Genomic DNA, 20976 nt, shown 5'->3' with positions numbered 1-20976 from the left:
GGCATAGCATGTTAAGCCACCATCAGCACCACCAGCATCCTATAGGGGTACAGGTTCATTTTCTGGCTGCTTCATTTCTGATCCAGCTCCCTATTAATGCTCATCAGAGAGCAGCAGAGGATGACCCAAATGCTTGGGACCCTGCACCTGCATGGGAGACCCAGAAGAAGCTCCTGGATCCTGGCTTTGTATCAGCTCAACTCTGACCATTGTGGCTTTGGTGGGGAGTGAACCAGCAGATGGAAAATCTGTTATCCTCTCCTCTCTGGAACTCTGCCTTTCAAATAAATTAATGCCTCTTGTGTATGATTTTATGTATTTATTTTGAAGGAGAAACAGGAAAGATGTTCTGTTCCACAGATGGTTGCAGTGGCCAGGGCTAGCCAGGCTGAAGCCAGGAGCTTCCTCCAGGTCTCCCACGTAGGGGCAGGAGCCCAAGCACTTGGGCCGTCCTCTGCTGCTTTCCCAGGAACATTAACAGCAAGCTGGAGTGGAAGTGGGGCAGCCAGGACTTGAACTTATAAGATGCTGATGCTATAGACAGAGGCTTAACCTGGAATGCTCAGATACTGGCTCCTGAAGTTTGATTTTTCTCCCTTCTCCCCAGAGGCCTCGCTTGACCAGAGAATTGCTGCTGGCGATGGGATGCTGCTGGCCTCTGGCCCCCCCGCCAGGCAGGGGGTAGTAGGGTGGGACCAGGGCAAGTCTGTAGCCATTGCTATCCTGGCAGTCTCCCCATGAAGCAGCAATGGTCCAAACCTCACAGGAGGCCACCTGGCCCATCCTGGGCTGAACCTTGGCTGTCCAGCAACCAGCTCAGCCCGGGTTCCACTTTTTCTTTTTTTTTTTTAAGTTTTTGTTTTGTTTTGTTTGTAATTGGAAAGCCAGATATACAGAGAGGAGGAGAGACAGAGAGGAAGATCTTCCATCTGCTGGTTCACTCCCCAAGTGGCCACAATCAGCCAGAGCTGAGCCGATCCAAACCCAGGAGCCCAGAGCTTCTTCTGGGTCTCCCACGTGGGTGGGTGCAGGGACCCAAGGCTTTGGGCCATCTTCCACTGCTTTTCCAGGCCACAAGCAGGGAGCTAGAAGTGAAGTGGAGCAGCCAGGATACGAACCAGTGCCCATATGGAATCCTGGTAACTGTAAGGTGAAGACTTCAGCCACTAGACAAATGCACCAGGCCCCAGGTTCTACTTTTGATAATGGCTCCAGCAGGCAGGCAGAGAGTCACTTGGCTGGCAAGGTGGAGCAGAAGGGAGGGGAGGTCTTTTGCCGGTGTGGATGTCGGACTCTCCAGCCAGACACCCAGATCTGCCTCCTTCCCGCCCCCACCCCACTCCGGTGTTGGAGGTGGTGGGGAGGGGCCACCCCTCATTATGGCTGTTGGAGCAGCAAACAAACATCATCTATCGTGCCACATGAGCATGAGCCCGGCAGCCTGTCCTCGCCACACAATTAATGTGTGTCCCTAGGAAATCAGTGTTTACCTGGGCCCCTCCCTCTGGCCCGGGGAGAGGAACGTGAGGGCTGCATGAGGGGTGGGAGGGTAGGGGGCCAAGGTGGTATGCCCCTGGGAGACTCAGGTCCCTGGGGCAAGACAGAAGTGCCAGCCCCACATGAGGGGGTCCCAGCAGTGCCTCACAGCCATGTGCACACCCTGGGAGGCCCTCAGGGTGGCTCCCACACCCCGTGCAGCACCTGTGAGCCTGAGGCCACTGCAACTGCTGCTCACTCAGCAGGCAGGCTGCCTGGCGCAGTGTGGGGACGGCAGGTCACCCACAGAGCGGGTGGTGCTCTGTCTCTTAGGCAGGGAGACACGCTGTGCAGTTCCCCCAGCAGGGTGGCACCAGGGCCACCTTGGAGACTACCTGACTGCAGACCTGGGGTGCCCAAGGGGTCAGCTCACAGAGCATATGCAGTATACACATATGCACCTGCACACACATGCGGGTTTACATTGTAACACACATGTGGACACACACATAAAACACATACCACAGATATGCACTGCGATGCACACACACATATGCACACATATATGGCTGCATACACGCACACAACACACACTAGTATACACATGCATAATACACAGCACATGCACACACAGGTTCACACTCATATGTACATGCGTATAAACACACACCTACAGTGTAAATGTGTATAGTTGTGTATGTCTACACTGCACATGCAGATACATTCTATGTGTATAGATGTGTGTTGTGTATACATGTGCATATGTATGCACACACACACATGCATCAATGCATACGCACGTGTATACATTTGTACAAACACACACACTCTGGCATTGGTCAGCACAGTTTGTGAGGTCAAGTGTGAAGGGAGCCCTCCGGGTCAGTGGTCTCACCACCCCCCATCCCCCGTCCCCAGGAGCACAGGGTGCGGCTGGGCGGGCGGCCTGTGTGCGGGGCGAGTGCGTGCCTCTGTGCCCCAGGAAGCCACACAGCCGATAAGCCCTCGCCTGCAGAGCCAGCACCAATGAAACGCGAGGCAGCTGTGAGCAAATAGAGCTGTGGCGTCCGGAGAGAAAATCGATAGCAGATTGTATGTCCCGGCCCCATCAGATTCCAATTAATACGCGGCGGGTGCGGCCGCCAGATAAGTGTAGGCGGCCGGGGCCCTGGGCCGCGCCCCCTCCTGCTCCCTGCGCCTTCTGGGTCTGGGGGTGTCCCGGATGCCACAGGACTGTGCCGGGGGAGGGGAGGTGAAGGTGGCCCGGAAGGAGGCACTGGGGGAGGCCAGGCAGGCACCCAGAGAAGGAGTTGTGCAATGGGAAGTGATGGGAAAGTCAAGCAACTAGATTCCGCAGGCTGCTCTGTCCATTTAGCTGAAATTGGTGATGCCCAGGATATTTTCCAGGGGGACAAGGGACAAGAGCTTCCAGCTTGGAAGGGAGCTGGTAGGAGATAGCCATCCAGAATGTATCATGGAACAACTGTAGGCTGGGGGTGTGGGGCTGGGCAGGGGACATCGCAGAGGCCTGGGCTCTGGCCAGTGGCTCCCAGGGCGGCTGCAGGCGTGAGTCTCCAACAAGCTGGGAATTGCCACAGACTTCCCCAGACACTCCAACAAAGAATCCAGGGAGGGCAGGTGACAAATCAGAGACAAAGAGTCCCTTGCTTTCAGGGCTGGATCCTGCCTGTCGCCCAACCCACTTGGCCAGAGCTCCTGGTGCACCTGCAGCACCCCTGAGGGCAGGGCAGAGGCTCCGTCCCAGCTGAGAACTGTGTGTGGGCCCAGAGCTGTTGCCTGCAGCCTACGAGGCATGAAATGTGCCAGCTGAATATTTTTTTCTTTTACGCATTTTGCAAAGACGCACGGCCTCCTTGACAATTTTTAATGTACTAACTGCCTGGTCCAGTGAGCTGATTAATTGGTGCTGCGGAGATCAATAAAAAACAGAAAATTAAAACAATTTTAAAGTGATTAAGTAATTTAACACCTGTCTCCCGTCACGTCAGCGCGGGAAGAAAAATACGGCAGGTGTCGAAGGGGCCTCGTGCAGCTGGGGGGAAAACGGCGCCTGCCGGGAAGGGATGACAAATCGCAGCTGCTGGATCAATCTGAGCGCCGTGGGCCCAGTCAGATGCCCCAGCTCTAAGGCCAGAAGCAAGGGCTGGCCTGACCCCCCAAAAAACAGGCCTGAGGGAGCTGAGGCTGCCCCAACCAAGCTGCCATGGGGGTCACGGGTTGCCCCACCTTCCTTGTGGGGAAACTGGGTCAGAAGCGACCCGAGCTCCTCAGCCTAGAAGTTTAGGGCACCTCCCTGCGGATAGAAGCCACCCCCCCAGCCCTGCAGCGCCCCCAGTGCCAGCCTCGCTCCTCCTCCCTGCCTCCTGTCCCCGCCCCACCAGCAGCACAGGCCAGTCCTAATGCTGTGGTTTTGTGCATTTACTCAAAACTCAAGCAGGATCTAGGCAGGGGCTGGAGGGCACGCCGCCACACCCACCCCACTCTAGGCAACCTGTTGGAGAAAGTCCTATGTCCCTCAGGGGTTGCCAAAGCCCGACACCAGGATACTTTAAACATCCCATGTGTTGCTGTGTCTCCCAGCCTGGGCTTCTGTGCTGACAGCTTGGGCAGCCTCTGGGCACACAACCCTGTGAAAGCCATGCAGGCATTCTGAGGGACACTGGTGGTTCCATGGGTGCCCCAATGGGTGGTCTCAGGCCAAGATATCCAGAGCAAAGGCACAGCCAGTGACCAATAGCAGGACAAAGCCAGTCTTCAGCACTAACAGCCAGAGTGTCCCCTGCCTAGCCTGTCCCTGAGCAAGGCCAGCAGGTCTCAGGCACTTACCTGTACTGGCACCGGCCTGTGGCGGTCCCAGACAACAGAGTGGGGTGCCAGTCCTGACGCCCTACTGAGGGCCCTGGCCACTTTGGGAAGCATGGGTTGGGGCAGTGGGGCAGGAAGGGGAGTAGATAAGGCCTAATGGAGACCAACTTGGCCAGGGCCCCAGTTCCAAAGTTGGCTGTTTGTTTTTAAAACGCGATTGTTTTTCTCTCCCGGGGGCGTGCGGTGCCTGACTGGCGTCAGGAAGATATATGAAAAGCCCCGCTTCAATTCAGCATCCCTTTTCTCCCAGACAAACGCGGTCGGATTTTAATAAATCAAAGAGCCACACTGTTTAATAAAAATTTATTGACTTACAAGTGATTATTTATCAAAAGACCATTAATAGCGGGTCCCGAGATGATGTGTTACTGGGTGGTGCTGGGAGACTAATAGGAAATCAATGCGGCCGGCGGGGTGAGGATGCATATGAGTGGCCCACCCCTGGGCGCCCGGTGGGCTCTCTCCAGCCCTGCCCACAGCGCGCTGGCCCCAGCGCGGGGCAAGCTCCCCCTCCCCTTTTTATTTATCGTTTACAAATGAAATGATCAATACTTTTAATCTAGAGCAAAATTTATTAACTTTCCCATCGGAGAGGGACGTTATTGACTGGGGGTGGTGGGAGCCAGGCTGTGAGTGTGGTACAAGATGGATGGCCAGATGCTGGTCCTTCCACTTGGCCCGGCCTCGGCGTGCACAGAGCGGGCTGCCCTCCCAGCCCCGCACCTTCCAGGCTGCAGAGTTCTGGGCCGGCCATGGCCACCCAGGCAGGTGGCTGCCACTCGAACACGACCACTCACTGCCCCAGCCCATAGCTGAAAGCCCGGGTGCCCAGCAGGCCTCTGCTCTCGACCTCGGACCTCAGCCACCCACACAGGAGACCTGGACTGTTTCCGGCGCAGCTTCCGTTGCTGACGATGTTTCAGGAATGAACCATCAGATGGGAGTGCTCTCATGCAGAAGGCTTACAAAGAAGTATAGATTCGTTTACTTTTAAAAAAGATTTACTTACTTTTATTGGAAAGGCAGATTTACAGAGGCAGAGAGAGATCTTCCATCTCCTGGTTAATCCCCCAAGTGGCTGCAAGGGTCAGAGCTGAGCCGATCTGAAGCCAGGAGCCTCTTCTGGGTCTCCCACGGGGTGCAGGGTCCCAAGGCTTTGGAGCCGTCCTTCACCGCTTTCCCAGGCCACAGGCAGGGAGCTGGATGGGAAGTGGAGCGTCCAGGATAGGAACTAGTGCCCACATGGGGTCCTATCACACCAGGCTCAGATTTGAGGACCTGAAAGGCAGAGTTGGAGAGGAGAGCCACCACCATTGGCTTGTCCCCACATGGCTGCACTGGCTAGGCCCGGGCCAAGCCAAGCCTAGGAGCTCCAGCTGGGCCTCCCCCAGGGGAGACAGCAGGAGGAGCCGTCTGCTGCTGCTTTCCCAGTTGCACTAGCCAGAGTTGAGCAGCCAGGACTCAAACCTGTGGCCCCTGTGGGATACCGGCGTCATGGTCAGTGGTTCAACCTGCCATGCCGGACTCTTACATGACATTTTAAAGACAAAATAAAAATGACAGACTCCTTAGAAGTAGAAGGGGGTCCTTGTTACGTAGCCCAAGTTCTCAGGAATCAGGAACTGCCTCTCTAGAGGCAGAGAGCAGTGTGGGAGCCTGTGACGGGCAGCAGTGTGGTACCTGCCCTACCTCGGGTCTCACAGCAGTGGGGCCAGCTGTTTCATGCTGCCTTACAGATGTGTCAGCGGCATGGCCAGCCAAGACCAGTCCTGTGATCCCAAACCTAGGAAGTCTGCTGGGACAGCAGCAAGGAGGTAGCAGGGTGACTGAGTGAGCGCTGCTGGGGGGCATGGCTTTGCACTGGCACAAGGCCGAGCTGCCGGCACACTAACTGACCGACAGACAGGTGGGCTGAGCAGAATCTCTTGCAAGGGAACTTGACCTTCAAGATGGAGTTTTTAAGCTCATGGCAGTGAGCATGCGAATGCTGCAACATTACCTTCCCAAGCTGACAATCACTGTTTATGCAGTTTGTGCAAGGGTGGGTACCAGAAGTTTTCTAGTCACGCAGTGTTTGTCTGACACAAAGGACCTTGTCACAGCCAGCACCGGGGCAGGGTGGCCCACCAGGCCCTCCCAGGACAGGGTGCCGTGTTGGGGACACCGAGCATGGCTGGCGCACACACCCTGGGTCCTGCTAGAGAAGCTGGCAGATGGCAATGGGTGGCATCCTGTGGGCACCAACAGCTGCAACAGCCCCTTCTTCTGGGCACCTGAACTGGGGGACCCCAGAGCGAGCAGTGATGGGGCACCTGCCCAGCAGCCCCACCCACCATGGCTCGCCACCTGCCCTGGTTGGGCTGCCCCAGCCGTCTGCTGCAGGCTTGGGGGCCCTGTTGGGCTGAGAGCCCCTGGGGGCTGGGAGCGGGGAGCAGTCCTGGTACTGTGTTCATACAAGAGCCATGTGACTGAGTGGTTGCACGCTGCCCACAGCTGCGGCCAGCGGACACAGGGAAGGCAGCGCTGGTGTGTTTGCCATCTGTACATTTTATTTACTCACAGAAGGCCACAGGAGGCCTCAGCCTATGCCCAGCCCTCCTGACACTGAACACAAGTCCTTCACTCAACGGTCGCATCGTCGGCCCCACAACAACCCTGTGAGGTAGGTGTCGACGCCCTCCCACTCTGGGTCCGTGCCACCAACGGGGAAACTGAGGCACACATGAAAGAGAGAGCAAGTCACGTGGGCGGCGGGGGCAAGCCTGGAGCTGTCTGTTACAGTCGGACCATCTGGCAGTGGAGTCCATGGCGCCCGCAGGCCCGGCTGGGGCCACGCACGACCTGCACAGCTGCAGAGCTGACTTTAATGGCACCCTCCCGAGGGCCCTGGGGAAGACACGGGAAGGCGCCCGCCCTGGACAGCAGGCTGCTGATGCCGGGCCAAGCCCACTGCCCGTCTGAGGTCTCGGGCTGGCTGCAGGCCTCCCGGGCGGTTCTCCAGCCTCAGGAGCGGCTCCTGTCCTCATGGTTCCCGACGATCATCTTGCTGTAGAGCTTCTGCTGCTCCTCCTTGAAGGTGTCCTTCACCTTTTCCCTCTTCAGGCCGCCGTCCCTGCAGAGGAACGTGCTGTCACAGGCCTGCCCACCCCGGCCAGCACGGCCCAGGGCTGGCCTGCTGCGGCCTCCAGACAGTACCCTGATGGCTGAAGCAATTTCTAATCAAGTGTTAAGAGATACGGGGCAGGCAATGGGGCACAGTCGACTGAGCTGCCCCTTGTACCCATCAGAGCACTGGTTCAAGTCCCAGCTGCTCCCTTCTGCTTCAGCTCCAGTTTTTGCTAATGCGCCTGAGGCACTGAGAGCCAGCCAAGCACCTGGACCCATCCTGCTGGGAGCCACAAGGCCTGCCCTGTGTGTCATGGCCTCTGGGGCAGTGAGCTAGCAGACATGTCAGAACCATGCAGCCTGGCACAGGCACGTGCTTACGAGCAGCTGCCCCGATTGCCCCAGGTGCCAAACTGCAGTGTAGGCCTGAGAATGTGAGATTTGGCTTTGGCCAAGTCAGAGCATCTCACCCACGGGATGGAACGTGAGCTCACAGCCGTGTTCCCTACGCTGCCCTCACGCCCACTGCAGGCAGGTGGTGGGTTCCCTGGGACCCGTGCTCATTTGTACACTTTGTACCCAGGCTGTGCTCCAGGTAAGTAGAGCCCACCTCACAGGCTCTAGCAGAGGTCACATGGCTGAGGCTGGCCCAGCATGGGTGCGGCAGCCCGTGCCGCCCAGGCCTACAGCCCACACTGACCAGGCCCGGGCTCACTCACCACAACAGGTCCACCAATCCTCCCTGCCGGGCGATGGCCGACTTGACACGGTTCGCAAACTGTACGGCGTCCTCGTCCGCCTGCAAGAGGAGCACAGAGGACAGCTCAGCGCGGGCTGCCGGCTGTGGGGAGGGGGAACGGGCCCCAGCGTCCTGACTGGCCACCAGCACCCACCTCTCTGGTCATGGGTGGCATGTACCACACACTACAGACGATGGCCCAGCTCGTCATCATCCTCAGCAGGTACGTCACCATCCCATACTTGCTGCTGTTCCAGAAGGCGTCCCCAAACTGCGGGTCGTACTGCAACAAGGCAAAGCCAGGCTAAGAGGTGGGGGCAGCAGCCCCTACTGGGAACGCAGCTGTGGGGCCTGGCCTGGCTTTCCCTGGTGCACACCCAGCCTCCGCCTCCAGCTGTGACCCCTGGGAACTGCTGGAGAGGAGCAGTCTGCCTGCCTCTCACATGGCACCGCAGACAGTGCCCACCTCCCCCTGCCATTGTCACGGGGGCTCCTGATGGGCCTTCAGAGACACCCTCTGTGGCTGCAGGGAGGACCCAGGCCTGGATGGTCTATATGAGCTCCCCGCTCGGCCCCTCTGGTTTTGCTAGGAGTGGTTCCTTCAGAGCCAATATGCTCACCATAGTCCGGGCCACCTGCTCCCACATGGGAAGTGCCCCTTTCAGGGGGAGCCCCAATGTGCTAGCCAGCTTCATGGAGCAAGGGGAGGTGACGGGTGTGGGCAGGAATCAGCCCCCTGAGGGGCCTACCTTTATGGCGACAGGGTACACGGTGGCCCCAATTTCAAAGCTGCCCTTCTTGAACATCATGACCGATGTGTTATTGATGCAGGTCCCTGCAAGGAAGAGCAGAGCCAAGGCTGCCTCTCTGGGGGAGTGGCCGCAGGGGAGGCGAGCAGGAGGATGCCCACCAACCCTCTGCACAGGACCCCATTCCCACAGCGGCCCACCCCCCGGCCGAGCTGCCGCTCAAGGGTCAAGGTGCTGTGCCTGCTGCTGTGCTGGCTCCCGCCCGGCGCAGGCCAACTCACCTTCTGGGAAGATGAGGATAGGCAGCTTGCTCTTATCCTGCACATGCTCGGTCAGCCTAGGAGACAAGCGGAAGCAGTGAGCTGGCACAGCGAGCCTCCAGCCCCGGTCCTGTCCCTTCACAAGCCACCACCCCAAGCTTGCACATGAGAGCTCAGGGAAGGCGGGCAGGCGGCTGGCCATGGCTGACCCTGGAATGCCTACAGCAGTCTGTGCCCCAACTCCTGCAAAGTGACACCTCAGCAGGTGGTGGGGTGAGCTCGGGCTCCTGCGCCCCAGCCACGCAGCTGGTGATACCCAGGCCAAGTCTCAGCTCTGGGCCTCAGCCTGGGCCAGCCACGGGCACATGAGAGAAGCAACTGGGTGAGTCAAAGCTGGCCCATCCTCCTTTCTACCACACAAATGAGCGAAACAGCAAAGCCTAAGTATACATTTCTACACAAGTGAGACAGCGCTGTGCACGGAGGACCCTCCTTGACACTGCCAGCAGTCCCCCAGGGCCACAGTGGGAGGTGAGGAGGCCGCTGCAGCCTCACACAGAAGGCAACATCACAGGAGTGGGCACTGAGCAGCAGGGCAGCATTCACTCTGTGTGTCCTGCTGACCAGCCCAGGCGGGAGTGGCAGCAAGCCGAAGGATACTGCTGCTCTGTGTCACCCAGGCCAGGTCCGCACGTCCCCACGGGTCCGAGGTCGGAAGTTCTCGCACACTGTCTCGCCTCGCTGTTGGAAGTCTGGAAAGCGGAGTGGCCTCTGCACCTTCCACTGCCTAAGGCAGGCTGTTCTCTGTGATGGTACATTCACCCTGCCATCTCAAATAGCTTAACAGAAGTTCTTACTTGGCTTATTATGATGAGTGAGTTGAATGACAAAGGTGAGGGAACATTAACCGCTAAGGCTCGGCACTCCACCAATTCACTGGGGGATTCACTGTGAAGCCTTCACAGGCCCAGCAAAGACCTGCGACTCCACTGTGCCACTCACCTCTTGGCCACCAGGTGGCGGTCTTTCACCTCAGACCGCTCAAACCAGACGTGTGGGCAGGCCTTCACCATGGCCCGCTGGATGACACCCATGAGGCCCCCGTGCACTTGGCCCACCTAGCACAGCCAGAGGAAGTGTTAGCAGTGGGCTCAGCTCAGTTTCCCACAAAACAAGCGTCCTCCCTTGCACCCACTTACATCAGTTGCTAACCACCACCTACTCACTGTCAGGAATCCCCTCTTGGAGGACTCCCCACACCCTACATTTCTCCTCGGAATCAGTAAGAGAAGGCACTGCAGTTAAAAACAGCTAGAATCCCAAAGAAGCAGGGTAGCTCCTCCTTTGTCCCCAGCACCCTGCCCCTCCCCTGCCCCAGGTCTGCAGGGACCCCAGAGGCATCACCTCCAGCTGCGTGGCAGTGCCCTAGGGACATGGGCAGCAGCCTTACCATGGCGTAGTAGCCGTCGCTGGCCAGGATGATCACATCGATAGGGGACGTGTGGTTGGCCACACAGATGCCACCGTTTCTGGGTCTGTTCTTCCTGGTTGAAATAAAGACAGCCACAGAGACCACCACTGCTGGAGGTGCGGGGAGCCTCGGCCCGCCCCACCCCGCCACCCGAGGCGCTCTCACCTGTCGTGGTAGGTGATGATGGCCGTGAGTGCACGCACGCAGATGCGGTAACACATCAGGTGAACATGCTTACTCAGGAACTCCTTCAACCTGCAACCAACCACAGGCCACATGCTTGGCTTGCGCTGGCAACGCCAATGGCTCCCTGGCCCCAGTCCCGAAAGCCACCAAGAGCTTCTGGGGCTGCCAGCACGTGTGGCAAGCTCACCATGAGATTGAGATCTGGTTGGTCATTGTGGCATTTACACTGGAGGATACAGAGCAATGCCAGCCACCTACACTAGTGGCTGGTACTTCACCCCCACAGCCGCGCAGAGAGGAGGTGGAGAGCTGCCGGCTCCAGAGCTCCCCAGAGGAAAGGCATCTGCAACACGACCTCCTGCCTGTCTCTCAGCACCTTGGTAGCACAAATGGGCACCTGCCCACGGGAAAGGGGAGCTCGGGGCACATCAGAAGCAGCACCAAATGACAACAGACACAGCCAGTGCGTGACCCTGGGTTCCTGGCCTTCATGTCAAGACCCGCCGCCCCCAGACAGGCCACTGCACTCACCTCCCATTCGGCAGGTATCCCACCATGGTCGTGCCCACCACCAGGAGGCCAATGCCGGTGAAAGCAAGAGCGACCCTGTAAGATGATGACACGAGTTAGAGCATACCCATGGACCCTTGCACCAAGTATGAGGCTCAGTGTAAAAACCATGGTCCGCACCCTTAACACCAGCTGCGGCTCTGAGGCCTGACCGGGCAGACCCACCGGAGGCACAGACCACAGGGCTCCCAAACTGCCCGCAGCCTCCCTGGCTCCTGGCAGCCACCTCGGCCACAGGTCTATAGGTCCTGGCAGCGAGGAGGCTGGCTGTTGTGCCAGTGGGTACCTGCACCCCTCCTGGTGTGCCCTGGCCCTCACCTCAGCGGGAGGAGGAAGCAGTAGCGGATGAGCACACCCAGCCCCCACAGGACGGTGAGCCGCAAGCTGATGTACTGGAAGTTATAGTTGGTTCTGCTCAGCAGATTCCACGACTCAAGCTCCTCAGCCGAGAACCTCTTGGTCACCTCGTCATCCATGATGGTCTCCATCCCTTTGCGGCAGAAGTAGAAGATGTCGGAGAGCTCGAATTCCGGGGCGCTGTCTAGCGTCTTGCTGCTGCCACTGCGGCGAATCTCCTTGATCTCCTCCTCTAGTGACGTGGGGTCTTTAGCAATGATTCCTGCAGACAGAAGCCCCTGGGGCCTCAGCCTGGCGGCAGTGCACAGCCAGAGCCAGTGTGCTCTGGGGGCCACTGCTGCAGGACAGGAGGTCTAGGACAGCAGCGCCCCCTACTGGGAGTGTCAATCGGTGCTGCAGCAAGCAGGAGGGGACAGTCCATGTGCAAGGGAGTCCTGCTACCCAGGCAGGAGATCCACGGGGGCCCAACCCTGAGTGCTGCAGGCAGCTGGGAGTGAGCTGATGGACGCAGGGCCTGTCCCTCTCTCTGCTGCTCAAGCACTCGGGCCCGAGTGCACTACGGCCTGCCTGTAGGCCCACGCATCTCCTGGAGGTCTTCATGCTGCCAGAGTTGGCTCCTCAGTGCTGCAGTACTGGTGTTAGGTCAGGCTAGGTGCTGCGTCTCGCCAGAGTACTGCTGCAGAGCCGTGAGCTTGGTTCCTAACTGCATCCTTGCCTCCTATCGTGTGTGGTGCCACAGCCAGGGGCCCTCCTCAGAAGCCAGCGCCATGCTGTCCGGCCTTGGCAGCCACTAGAGCCAGCACCATGGGCCAGGGAAGCCTGTGTACTTTCTGAAGACCCAGCCTGAGACTGACAGCATGCAGGGCACCAGGCGAGGGTGGAGGCTGCCTTACCGTTGGTGTAGGGCTTGTAGAGCTGGTGGTTCTTCTCCTTGGCTCCTCGCTCCATCCTCAAGGTAGCCCACTGAGAAAGGGGGGCAGAACACAGGGCGGAATGAGACCCAACGCCGCGAGCCTACGCCTGGCCCCTTCGTGGAGGACTCAGCCCTGGCCCTCACTGCCGGTGGCGCTGCTGCTGCCAGCCGTGTCTGGACTGCCCAGGAGACCCCCCTGCCTGTCGTCGTCCCAGCGGTAGGAGGGGACAGGGGACGCACTGGAGATGTTTAAGTTCAGGCTTGGTTCCCAACCCTGTGCATCTGCTTCGTTTCCCCACTCCACCTGAACTCCTTGGGTCACTGAAGACAAGTGAGGGCAGCAGGGGACGCAGCTGGGCACACAGCAGGTGATGCCAGTTGCTGCCTGAGCTCACTGCAGCTCTGCCTTCGCTCAAGCAAACCCTTCCCGCCTGCGGGGTACAGGTGCCAGTGCCACACCCCCAGGCCGTGACCCGGGCTGGCAGCTGGATCCAACAGGCATCAGCAGCTCAGAGCCAGGCAGACAATTTCACCAGTGCTGTTCTGAGGGGCACACTGGAGAAGAGCCCGAAGGATATGCACAGAGAGGCATGAGGGTCCTGTGCCACCTGCCAGGGCACCCATGCTGAGGGGCTGACAAGTCTGGCTGTGGAACTTTGCTGGTGCCGCCGGTTCCGCTCCCAGCAGCCCCACCCCAGTCAGCGAGCAGGATGGAATGCCCGGCCCTCTGACCATCCTGTGAGAGCCAGGGTCCCAGGCCACTGCATGAGCTGCACTCCTGCCACTCCCCTAAGTCTTGCCATTTGAGGAGCCCAGTGACAGGGACAGGGGAAGAAAAGGGACAAAGCAGAGTACTCTCCTCCTCTGGCCCTCTCTCCTTGTGCCCACCCCACAGCACTGGCTGCACGAGGCCCCAGGCACAAGCTGGAAATTCAATCTAGGTCTCCCAGGTGGGGGGGCATGGCCAGCTGAGGAGCAGCCGTCTGCTGGAACCGGGAAGGTGCCCTGATGCAGGGCTCCCACACCAAATGCCCCCACCCCACAAACAGGCCAACACACAGCAGGCCTTTTTGGGAGCCTTGTTTTCAGGGTAGATGGCAGCTCTAGCTGCCAAGGCCTGGCTCCTGTGCTTCCATTCCACCTGGACCACTGCATGGGGCCTGCGAACCAGCAGGTGGGAGGTCTCTGTCTCTGTTCTCTGCCTTTCTAATAAAATTAAAGCAATTTGCTTTCATTGTAAAGAAGTTTTGTTTTTAGCTGTCTGCAACTGAAAGAAAAGCCCCAGGCTAAGAGTGGATTTCACTTTAAATCCATCCCTCCCTGGGTCTGAGATGCAATTGACTGTCACACTGCTCAGTGACCGCTTTCCCAGACAGGAAAGACAGCATCAAAAACACCAGCTCTCGCGACAGAGGCAGGCTGCGCTTCTGCAGTGGGTTTCTGCAGTCACTCAGTGCGCCTTGTCTCCAGCTGGCCTCGCGGCAAGCATCCCAAAACAGGGAATACAGGCCCCCTTGGGCAGCCCACAGCAGGCCTCACACACAGCTCCTCTCTCCTCCCCTGCTCAGCTGCCATCTCCAGCAGCCACTGTAATCCACACCTGCGCTCTGCACCGGACACCAGGGCCAATCCCACACCTGCAGGGACCACGCATGCTGCAGCCTGAGCATCAGAGCAGGGCGCTGCTCTCACCTCAACCTCAGAACATTTTGCCTCAGTCCCATCCCTCCGGGATCCCTCCCACAGGGCACGACATCCTAGCCTGGGCGGCCAAGGAAGGGCCCTTGCCCACGCAGCAGCATCTGGTCTCACATTACATCCTTCGTCCACGCCCTCCCTCTGGCGACAGCTGTGTAACTACTTCCCTTTCCCTTCCAGTCCACCCAACACAGGCTGCCAGGAACACAAAACGTCACTTTCTTACTCAAGACCCTCCGATGACTTGCCAAGGCCTACGGAAATGTTCGGCATTACAGTTCACCTCATTCCTGCATGCCCCCAACGTTCCTGCTCTCCCAACGACGTGCTGTTGCCAAACAGGGCTATAGTGTTTCATCCTACCCAAGATGCTTCCAGAATGCCCTGTCCTCTTCCTGCTTGGGTAGGCATTACGGTAGAGCGGGTTAAGCTGCATTTATGTCGGTACCCCCTCCTGGAGCTTCAGTTTGAGCTCCAGAGCCTCCCCTTCTGACCCTGGGAGGCAGCAGGTGACGGCGCAGGTGCTTGGCTCCCTGTCACCCTCATGGGAAACCCAGACAGGAGCTCCTGCCCTCAGCATGGCCCAGACCCAACTACTGCCGCCGCCTGGGGAGTAAATCAGGGGATAGAAGGTCTCTCTTTTTCTCCCCACTATCCCTCTTTCAGTAGATGAAAAATAAACCTACTAACATTTTAAAAAGATCCACTTCAAATGCCAGTTTTTTAATGAAATGTTCCCTGCCTGATTCCTGCAACCACAATCACCCTTGGCCTGTTAATATTTCCCTGGCATCGCACTCTGAATTAGCACACATAAAAGATTTATGTACTGACTTACATGAAAGGCCACGTGACACAGACAGACACATCTTGGATCTGCTGGTTCACCCCCTCAATAGCCCCAGTGGCCTGAGCTGGGCCAAGTCAACATCAGGAGCCTGAACTCCATCCGGGTCGCCCCCATAATAGGGGTCCACACACTTGGACTGTCTTCTGCTGTGTTTCCAGGCTCACTGGCAGAAAGCTGGGTCTGAGTGGCACTGTGATGTGGGTGGCAGGCACCCCAATCAGAGGCTTAAGCTACTAAGTCCCGATGCCGGCCCCTGGCATCCAGGCAGGCAGACAGGGCTGCAGCTTCATCCAAGCCTTTACAGGCAAAAACACCTGAAACGCAGAACCATAGAGCATCCCCCTCCTGCAGTCTGTCCTAACCCAGCCAAGGTTACATTCCACACAACCTCTTCTCCCACAGCTGTGTGAAGCAGGCATTACTGCAACCTCAATGATGCGGGACAGGTTCTGTGCAGGGATCCAGGGCCGCGTGGTCCCAGAACTAACACTGGTCATGCCCACCACTGTCTGACACTGCCCCATCCTCCTTCCCCAGCCCCAGTTCCCATGACTGTCTGCCTACAGCTCCTGTGCTGGACCACCAACCAGAACAACTGGCCCCTCACCTTTCTTCCCTCCAAGTCCCTCACAAAAGACCTCTGCTGGGACTCGTGTGGCAGGGACACGCACACTGCTCTTGGAACACAAGGTTCCCCCAAGAGAAGGGGAAGCAGGGACCCCTGCCCTTCACAGCAGGCACGACACATCCAGGCTCCTCTGCATGGCACGAACCAATGCTGGGCTTCTTAGGTCTGCCCAGAGCTTGCTAGCTCTAAAAAGCTTCATGAAGTTCAGCCAATAAAAAGTAAAAATGGCAGCAAAACTGGCCAGACACGAGCCCCACGCACTGGGTGCTGTCCTGAGGGACGTTCTCCGGAAGCGTATCAGCTGTGGTATTGCTCACCACATGGAAGCCTGGGAAATGTTCACTCACTCCCAGGCAGGGCAGTAGCGCCTTCTGGGGCCACAGGCTAGATTCCTGGGGACACGGAGACTGGGCTCCAGGGGCAGCCTGCAAGAAGTGGAACAGTCCCATACCACCATAGACACCACAATCCTGACAGAAACATGTCCCCAATCCAGCACTGTAGCACACAGGCTAAGGCCCCCATCTGCAGTGCCTGCATCCCATATAGGCACTGGTTCAAGGCCACTGCTGTGCTTCTGATGCGGCTCCCTGCCAATGTGCCTGGGAAAGCCACAGAAGACAGCCCAAGTGCAAGGGCCCCTGCTGGCCATATGGGGACCCAGATGAAGTCCCCAGTTCCTGGTTCCAACCTGGCCCAGCTGTAGCCATTGAGGCATTTGGAGAGTGAACTAGAGGTGGTTAATCGATATCTCTTTCTCTGTAATTCAGCCTTTCAAATCAATTAATCAATATTAAAACAAAACAACAACAACAACAAAAAGCACCACCAAAAACAACAACAACAACAACAAAGACTCTGGAGCCCTAAAGTAATTGGTTACTTGAGAGGGGGAGAGAGTCTTGTCCACTGGTTTTCTCCCTAAAGGCTTTTCCATGACCAGGGGGTGAGGCTGGGCTACAGGAACACACCCAGATCCCAACATGGTGGCAGGAACCCAGTTACTGAAGCCATCAGCTCCTGCCACTTAGTACATATTGGCAGGAAGCTGGAGCCAAGAGATGAACCTCTGCAGTTCCCCCGGTGTGTGAGAGCCGTGTGTGTGGTGGGCAGGGTTGGACCAGGCTGCAGCACTCACTGTGTAAGAGAGGGGTTAGAGACAGACCTGACCTGGCAATTGCAACTATCAGTGTGTGTGTAGGCTGATGTGAGTGACAGCAGGAGTTGGACCCCGTCCTGACGGGTGCACGCAAGAGTCAGGTCTTGGGATCACCTCAGACAAGATTCTCTAAGAGTCCACCCAATTACACCACTGGACCCAGATCTCCAACCATGGGGCGAGTGGCAAGACCTGTGGTCTGACAATGGAGTGCATGTGTCAAGCTGGGCCTCCTCAGTGGCTTGGCTGGAGCAATGGCCGGCAAACCCAGATGCACATGGAGGAGTTGGCAGTTCACTGGAGCCTGCAGAGGACATCTGGTACCATACCAGAGGAAGGAAAACAGAACATATTGGCCAACTACCCCAGCCAAGCATTGACAGCAAATATCTGGGAGAATGGAAACTCTAGGGTGGACTATGTCAGCCAACAGACCTGGAAGGATTTCCTCATCCTTGCATCTGAGAGATCAACAGCATTTCAGAACTATCGAAAGCACCTGAGCAGAACCCTCAGGGCCCACCCCACACTGGAGACTGTTCCCCAGCCCAGGTGCTGACACAGTTGAGAGGCTGAGAGTGGCTTCTCCCCTCATCTCCCCCACGACTCCAGATACAGGGAAAACAAAAAGATGTGGAAATAATGGTCTCATCCACTGTCCCCTAATCCTAGACCCTTCCCACCCTAATCAACGATGTGAACATCATCAAAAATAAAATTGAAAAGGAAGAGATGGAGCCTGGAATTGAACCCCGAAAACTCTGGGGTGGGATATAGCATCTCACTGGCCCAAATGCCCACTCCCATCAGCATGCATTTCTCAAGTCCTATCCCCAACCCATGATTATCCAGGTACAAGGGACAGCCAGCTTACTAAGAGGACCCCTGCGGGCCAGCGCTGCGGCACCACTGTCATGGCTGAAGCATCGGTAGCGGATGACATGCCACGTGCCTGGGCCCCGCCACCCGAGTGGGAGATGTGGCCGGACTCGAGGCTCCCGGCTTCAGCAGTGAATCAGGAGCTGCAAGAGTTCTCTCTCTGCTGTTCAAACAACCAACTTTGGGGGAAGGGAATCTCTTCCCTTCTCACCCATGCCACAACAGCAAGAAGATGTCTGTGAACCACGCAGCCAGGGCCAGGACCTGCCAGGGGGCTCCTCAGCCGCCAAGCCTGGGAAACAACCATGACTGAGAGGCCACCGTGTCGTGGGGGCTGCAGCAGCACGCAGGGACAACGACCGAGGCCCTTCCAAGGTGAGGAACAGGGAACCCCAGGTAAGTGCCTCCCCAGGCCTGACGCCAGACTGGGGCATCTTTTTTTTTTCTTTTAAAATAAAGATTATTTTTGCTGGAAAAGCAGATTTAGAGAGAGGAGAAACAGAGACAAAGATCTTCTGTTCGCTGGTTCACTTACCAAATGGCCTCAAGGGCCACTGAGCTGAGCTGATCTGAAGCCAGGAGTACAACCCTGCACTCACAAGGGAGACCCAAGAAGCTCCTGGCTCCTGGCTTTGGATCAGCTCAGCTTCGGCCATTACAGCTAGTTGGGGGTGTGAACCAGCAAATGGAAGAATTCTCCCTGTCTCTCCTTACTATAAATCTCTTTCCAATAATAAATACATAAATCTTAGGAAAAAAAAAAAAACAGCCATGACTGGAGAGACTTCCTTGGCAAAGAGTTTTATATATTAAGTGTGAGAGGCATTTTCAAGATGGAGGAAGGACTCTCCATGGAGTCTAGGTCTTCAGTCCCACCCAGGGTCAGCTGCGAGGCTGTTCCACAGTGAGAATGCCCTGGGCTCATCTCCCAGCTCTGCCTTACAGATGCTCATTCCCACAGGCCCAATTACATCTCTGGTTGGGAAACTAAATGAAGGGCAAATGTCAGGGTCACGTCCTAAGGTCTGCCTGTCCCTACCTGGCACATGTCTTTTATGTAGGCACAGGGCCCAGGCAGCAGGCTAGTTAGTATTCGCGCCCCAGGACTACAATTCATAAACCCTAACTTTCCAGAGATTAGTGAAAATTAACAATACAGATATAGGGCCCAGCACGATAGCGTAGTGGTTAAAGTTCTTGCCTTGCATGTGCTGGGATCCTATATGGTCACCGGTTCTAATCCTGGCAGCTCCACTTCCCATCCAGCTCCCCACTTGTGGCCTGGGAAAGCAGTTGAGGACAGCCCAAAGCCTTGGGACCCGCACCTGCTCTGTATGTCCACCTTTCCAATAAAAACACATAAATAAATCTTTATATTAAAAAAAAAATACAGATATAGGCACTGACTTGCCCTTGCAGCTAAAACACCAACATCGCACACATTGCAATGCCAGAGTTCAAGTCCCGTTCTGGCAAGTCCAGCTTCCTGGATGTGCAGACCCTGGTGGCAGTGGTGGCGACTCAAGCTGCCAGATCCTGCCAACGGTGGGGGATGCCTGCACTGGGTCCTGGCTTCAGTGTGGCCTGGTCCTGGGCCTTTGTGGTTTACAGGAGAGGATGGGCCCTCTGTTTCCCAAAAATAGATATTTCCACAGAAGTAAAACACAATCCAAAGATCGCCTGGATTGATCATCAAAAAAACTTAATTTGAAAGGCAGAAGGACACAAAGGGAGGCCGAGTAAGATCTTTACTTACTGGTTGACTCTCAAAAAGGCTACAACAGCCAAGCCGAGGCCAGGCCAAAGGCAGAACCTCGGACTCCATCCACCTCTCCACGTGGCTAGCGGGATCCAAGTATCTAGGCCACCTGCTGCTTCCCCAGGTGTATCAGCAGAGCGCTCAGTCAGAAGTAGAGTAAGGCTAGTGGTGTGGTGTAGCACATTAAGCTTCTACCTGTGATGCTACTATCCCACACGGGTGTTAGTACAAGACCCGGCTGCTCCAATTCTTTTTAAAAAGATTTATTTATTCTTAATTCATTCCCCAAGCAGCCACAGTGGCTGGAGCTGAGTCTATCCAAGGCCAGGAGCCAGGAGCTTCTTCTAGGTCTTCCACCAGAGTGCAGGGTCGCAAGGCTTTGGGCCGTCCTCGACTACTTTCCCAGGCCACAAGCAGGGAGATGGATGGGAAGTGGGGCTGCTGGGATTAGAACCAGCAAATATGGGATCCTGGCACATTCATGGCAAGGACTTTAGCTGCGAAGCTATTGCGCTGGGCCCAGCTGCTCCAATTCTGATTCAGTTCCCAACTAGTATACCTGGGAAAGCAGCAGATGACCCAGGTGCTTGGACCCCTGAACTTACATGGGAGACCCAGAATAAGTTCCTGATTCCTGGCTTCAACCATACCAATTAGACTAGTACAGTTACTTAGGGAGTGAATCAGCAGATGGAAGATCTCTGTCCTTCATTCCAACATTGCCTTTCAAATAAATATTCAAAAAAAAAAGTAGTTGAGACTCAACGTGGCAGTCCAGTGTGGGATGTGGCCTTGCAAGGGGGGGATTCCCCCGTGCCACTGCTCAGCTTCCCGGTGTGTGTGTGAATCACCTATACCTTGTGAACATGCAGTGTGACTCTGGCAGAGCTGAGCGGCCTTGCCTAACCAGCTCCCACGTGACACTCGGGCCAGGCCACTCTGAGAAGCACGGAGTGAGACACAGATCACCTCAGAGCCCGGCACCACACTCCTGGGAGGGTTGGGCCCAGCCGCCACTAACGGGCAACCAGGGAGGCACAGGTGACGGTTGGAAGGACCCCAGCCCCGCCTTCAGACTCCAAGGAAATTCTGAGTTCCTGGCTTCAATCCGACCCAGGCCATTTCAGGCAGTTGGGGAGGGGGTCAACAGACGGAAGAGCTCGGCCTGCATTTCCGAAGAAAGTACTCAAATATATGTGGATCAGATCCACAGCAGACCTGTGGCACAGCCAGAAGGTGGCACCAGGCCTCCGACGGAGACACAGGCAGGCACCGATACACACCCCTGGGA

General features: G+C 56.9%; 1 protein-coding gene across 1 annotated transcript in view; it reads right to left on the bottom strand.

Moving 5' to 3' along the window:
- Nucleotides 1–6630: 6630 nt before the first annotated feature.
- The window catches only part of GPAT4 (glycerol-3-phosphate acyltransferase 4), a 31820-nt gene continuing 17474 nt past the window's right edge, over nucleotides 6631–20976 (bottom strand). The window contains exons 3-13 of the mRNA XM_040994164.1: nucleotides 12693–12762; nucleotides 11761–12061; nucleotides 11404–11478; nucleotides 10852–10941; nucleotides 10666–10759; nucleotides 10218–10333; nucleotides 9237–9292; nucleotides 8956–9041; nucleotides 8361–8489; nucleotides 8187–8266; nucleotides 6631–7474 (exon numbers count right to left, since the gene is read on the bottom strand). Coding sequence (XP_040850098.1) covers nucleotides 7366–7474; nucleotides 8187–8266; nucleotides 8361–8489; nucleotides 8956–9041; nucleotides 9237–9292; nucleotides 10218–10333; nucleotides 10666–10759; nucleotides 10852–10941; nucleotides 11404–11478; nucleotides 11761–12061; nucleotides 12693–12762 — 1206 coding nt within the window. The 3' untranslated portion in view covers nucleotides 6631–7365. The remainder of the gene's footprint in view (nucleotides 7475–8186; nucleotides 8267–8360; nucleotides 8490–8955; nucleotides 9042–9236; nucleotides 9293–10217; nucleotides 10334–10665; nucleotides 10760–10851; nucleotides 10942–11403; nucleotides 11479–11760; nucleotides 12062–12692; nucleotides 12763–20976) is intronic.

This window comes from Ochotona curzoniae, unplaced genomic scaffold, assembly GCF_017591425.1.
Source record: "Ochotona curzoniae isolate NIBS_2020 unplaced genomic scaffold, NIBS_Ocur_1.0 contig_899, whole genome shotgun sequence".
In the NCBI taxonomy this organism is placed as follows: Eukaryota; Metazoa; Chordata; class Mammalia; order Lagomorpha; family Ochotonidae; genus Ochotona; species Ochotona curzoniae.
This window is presented reverse-complemented; position numbering and strand designations above follow the sequence as displayed.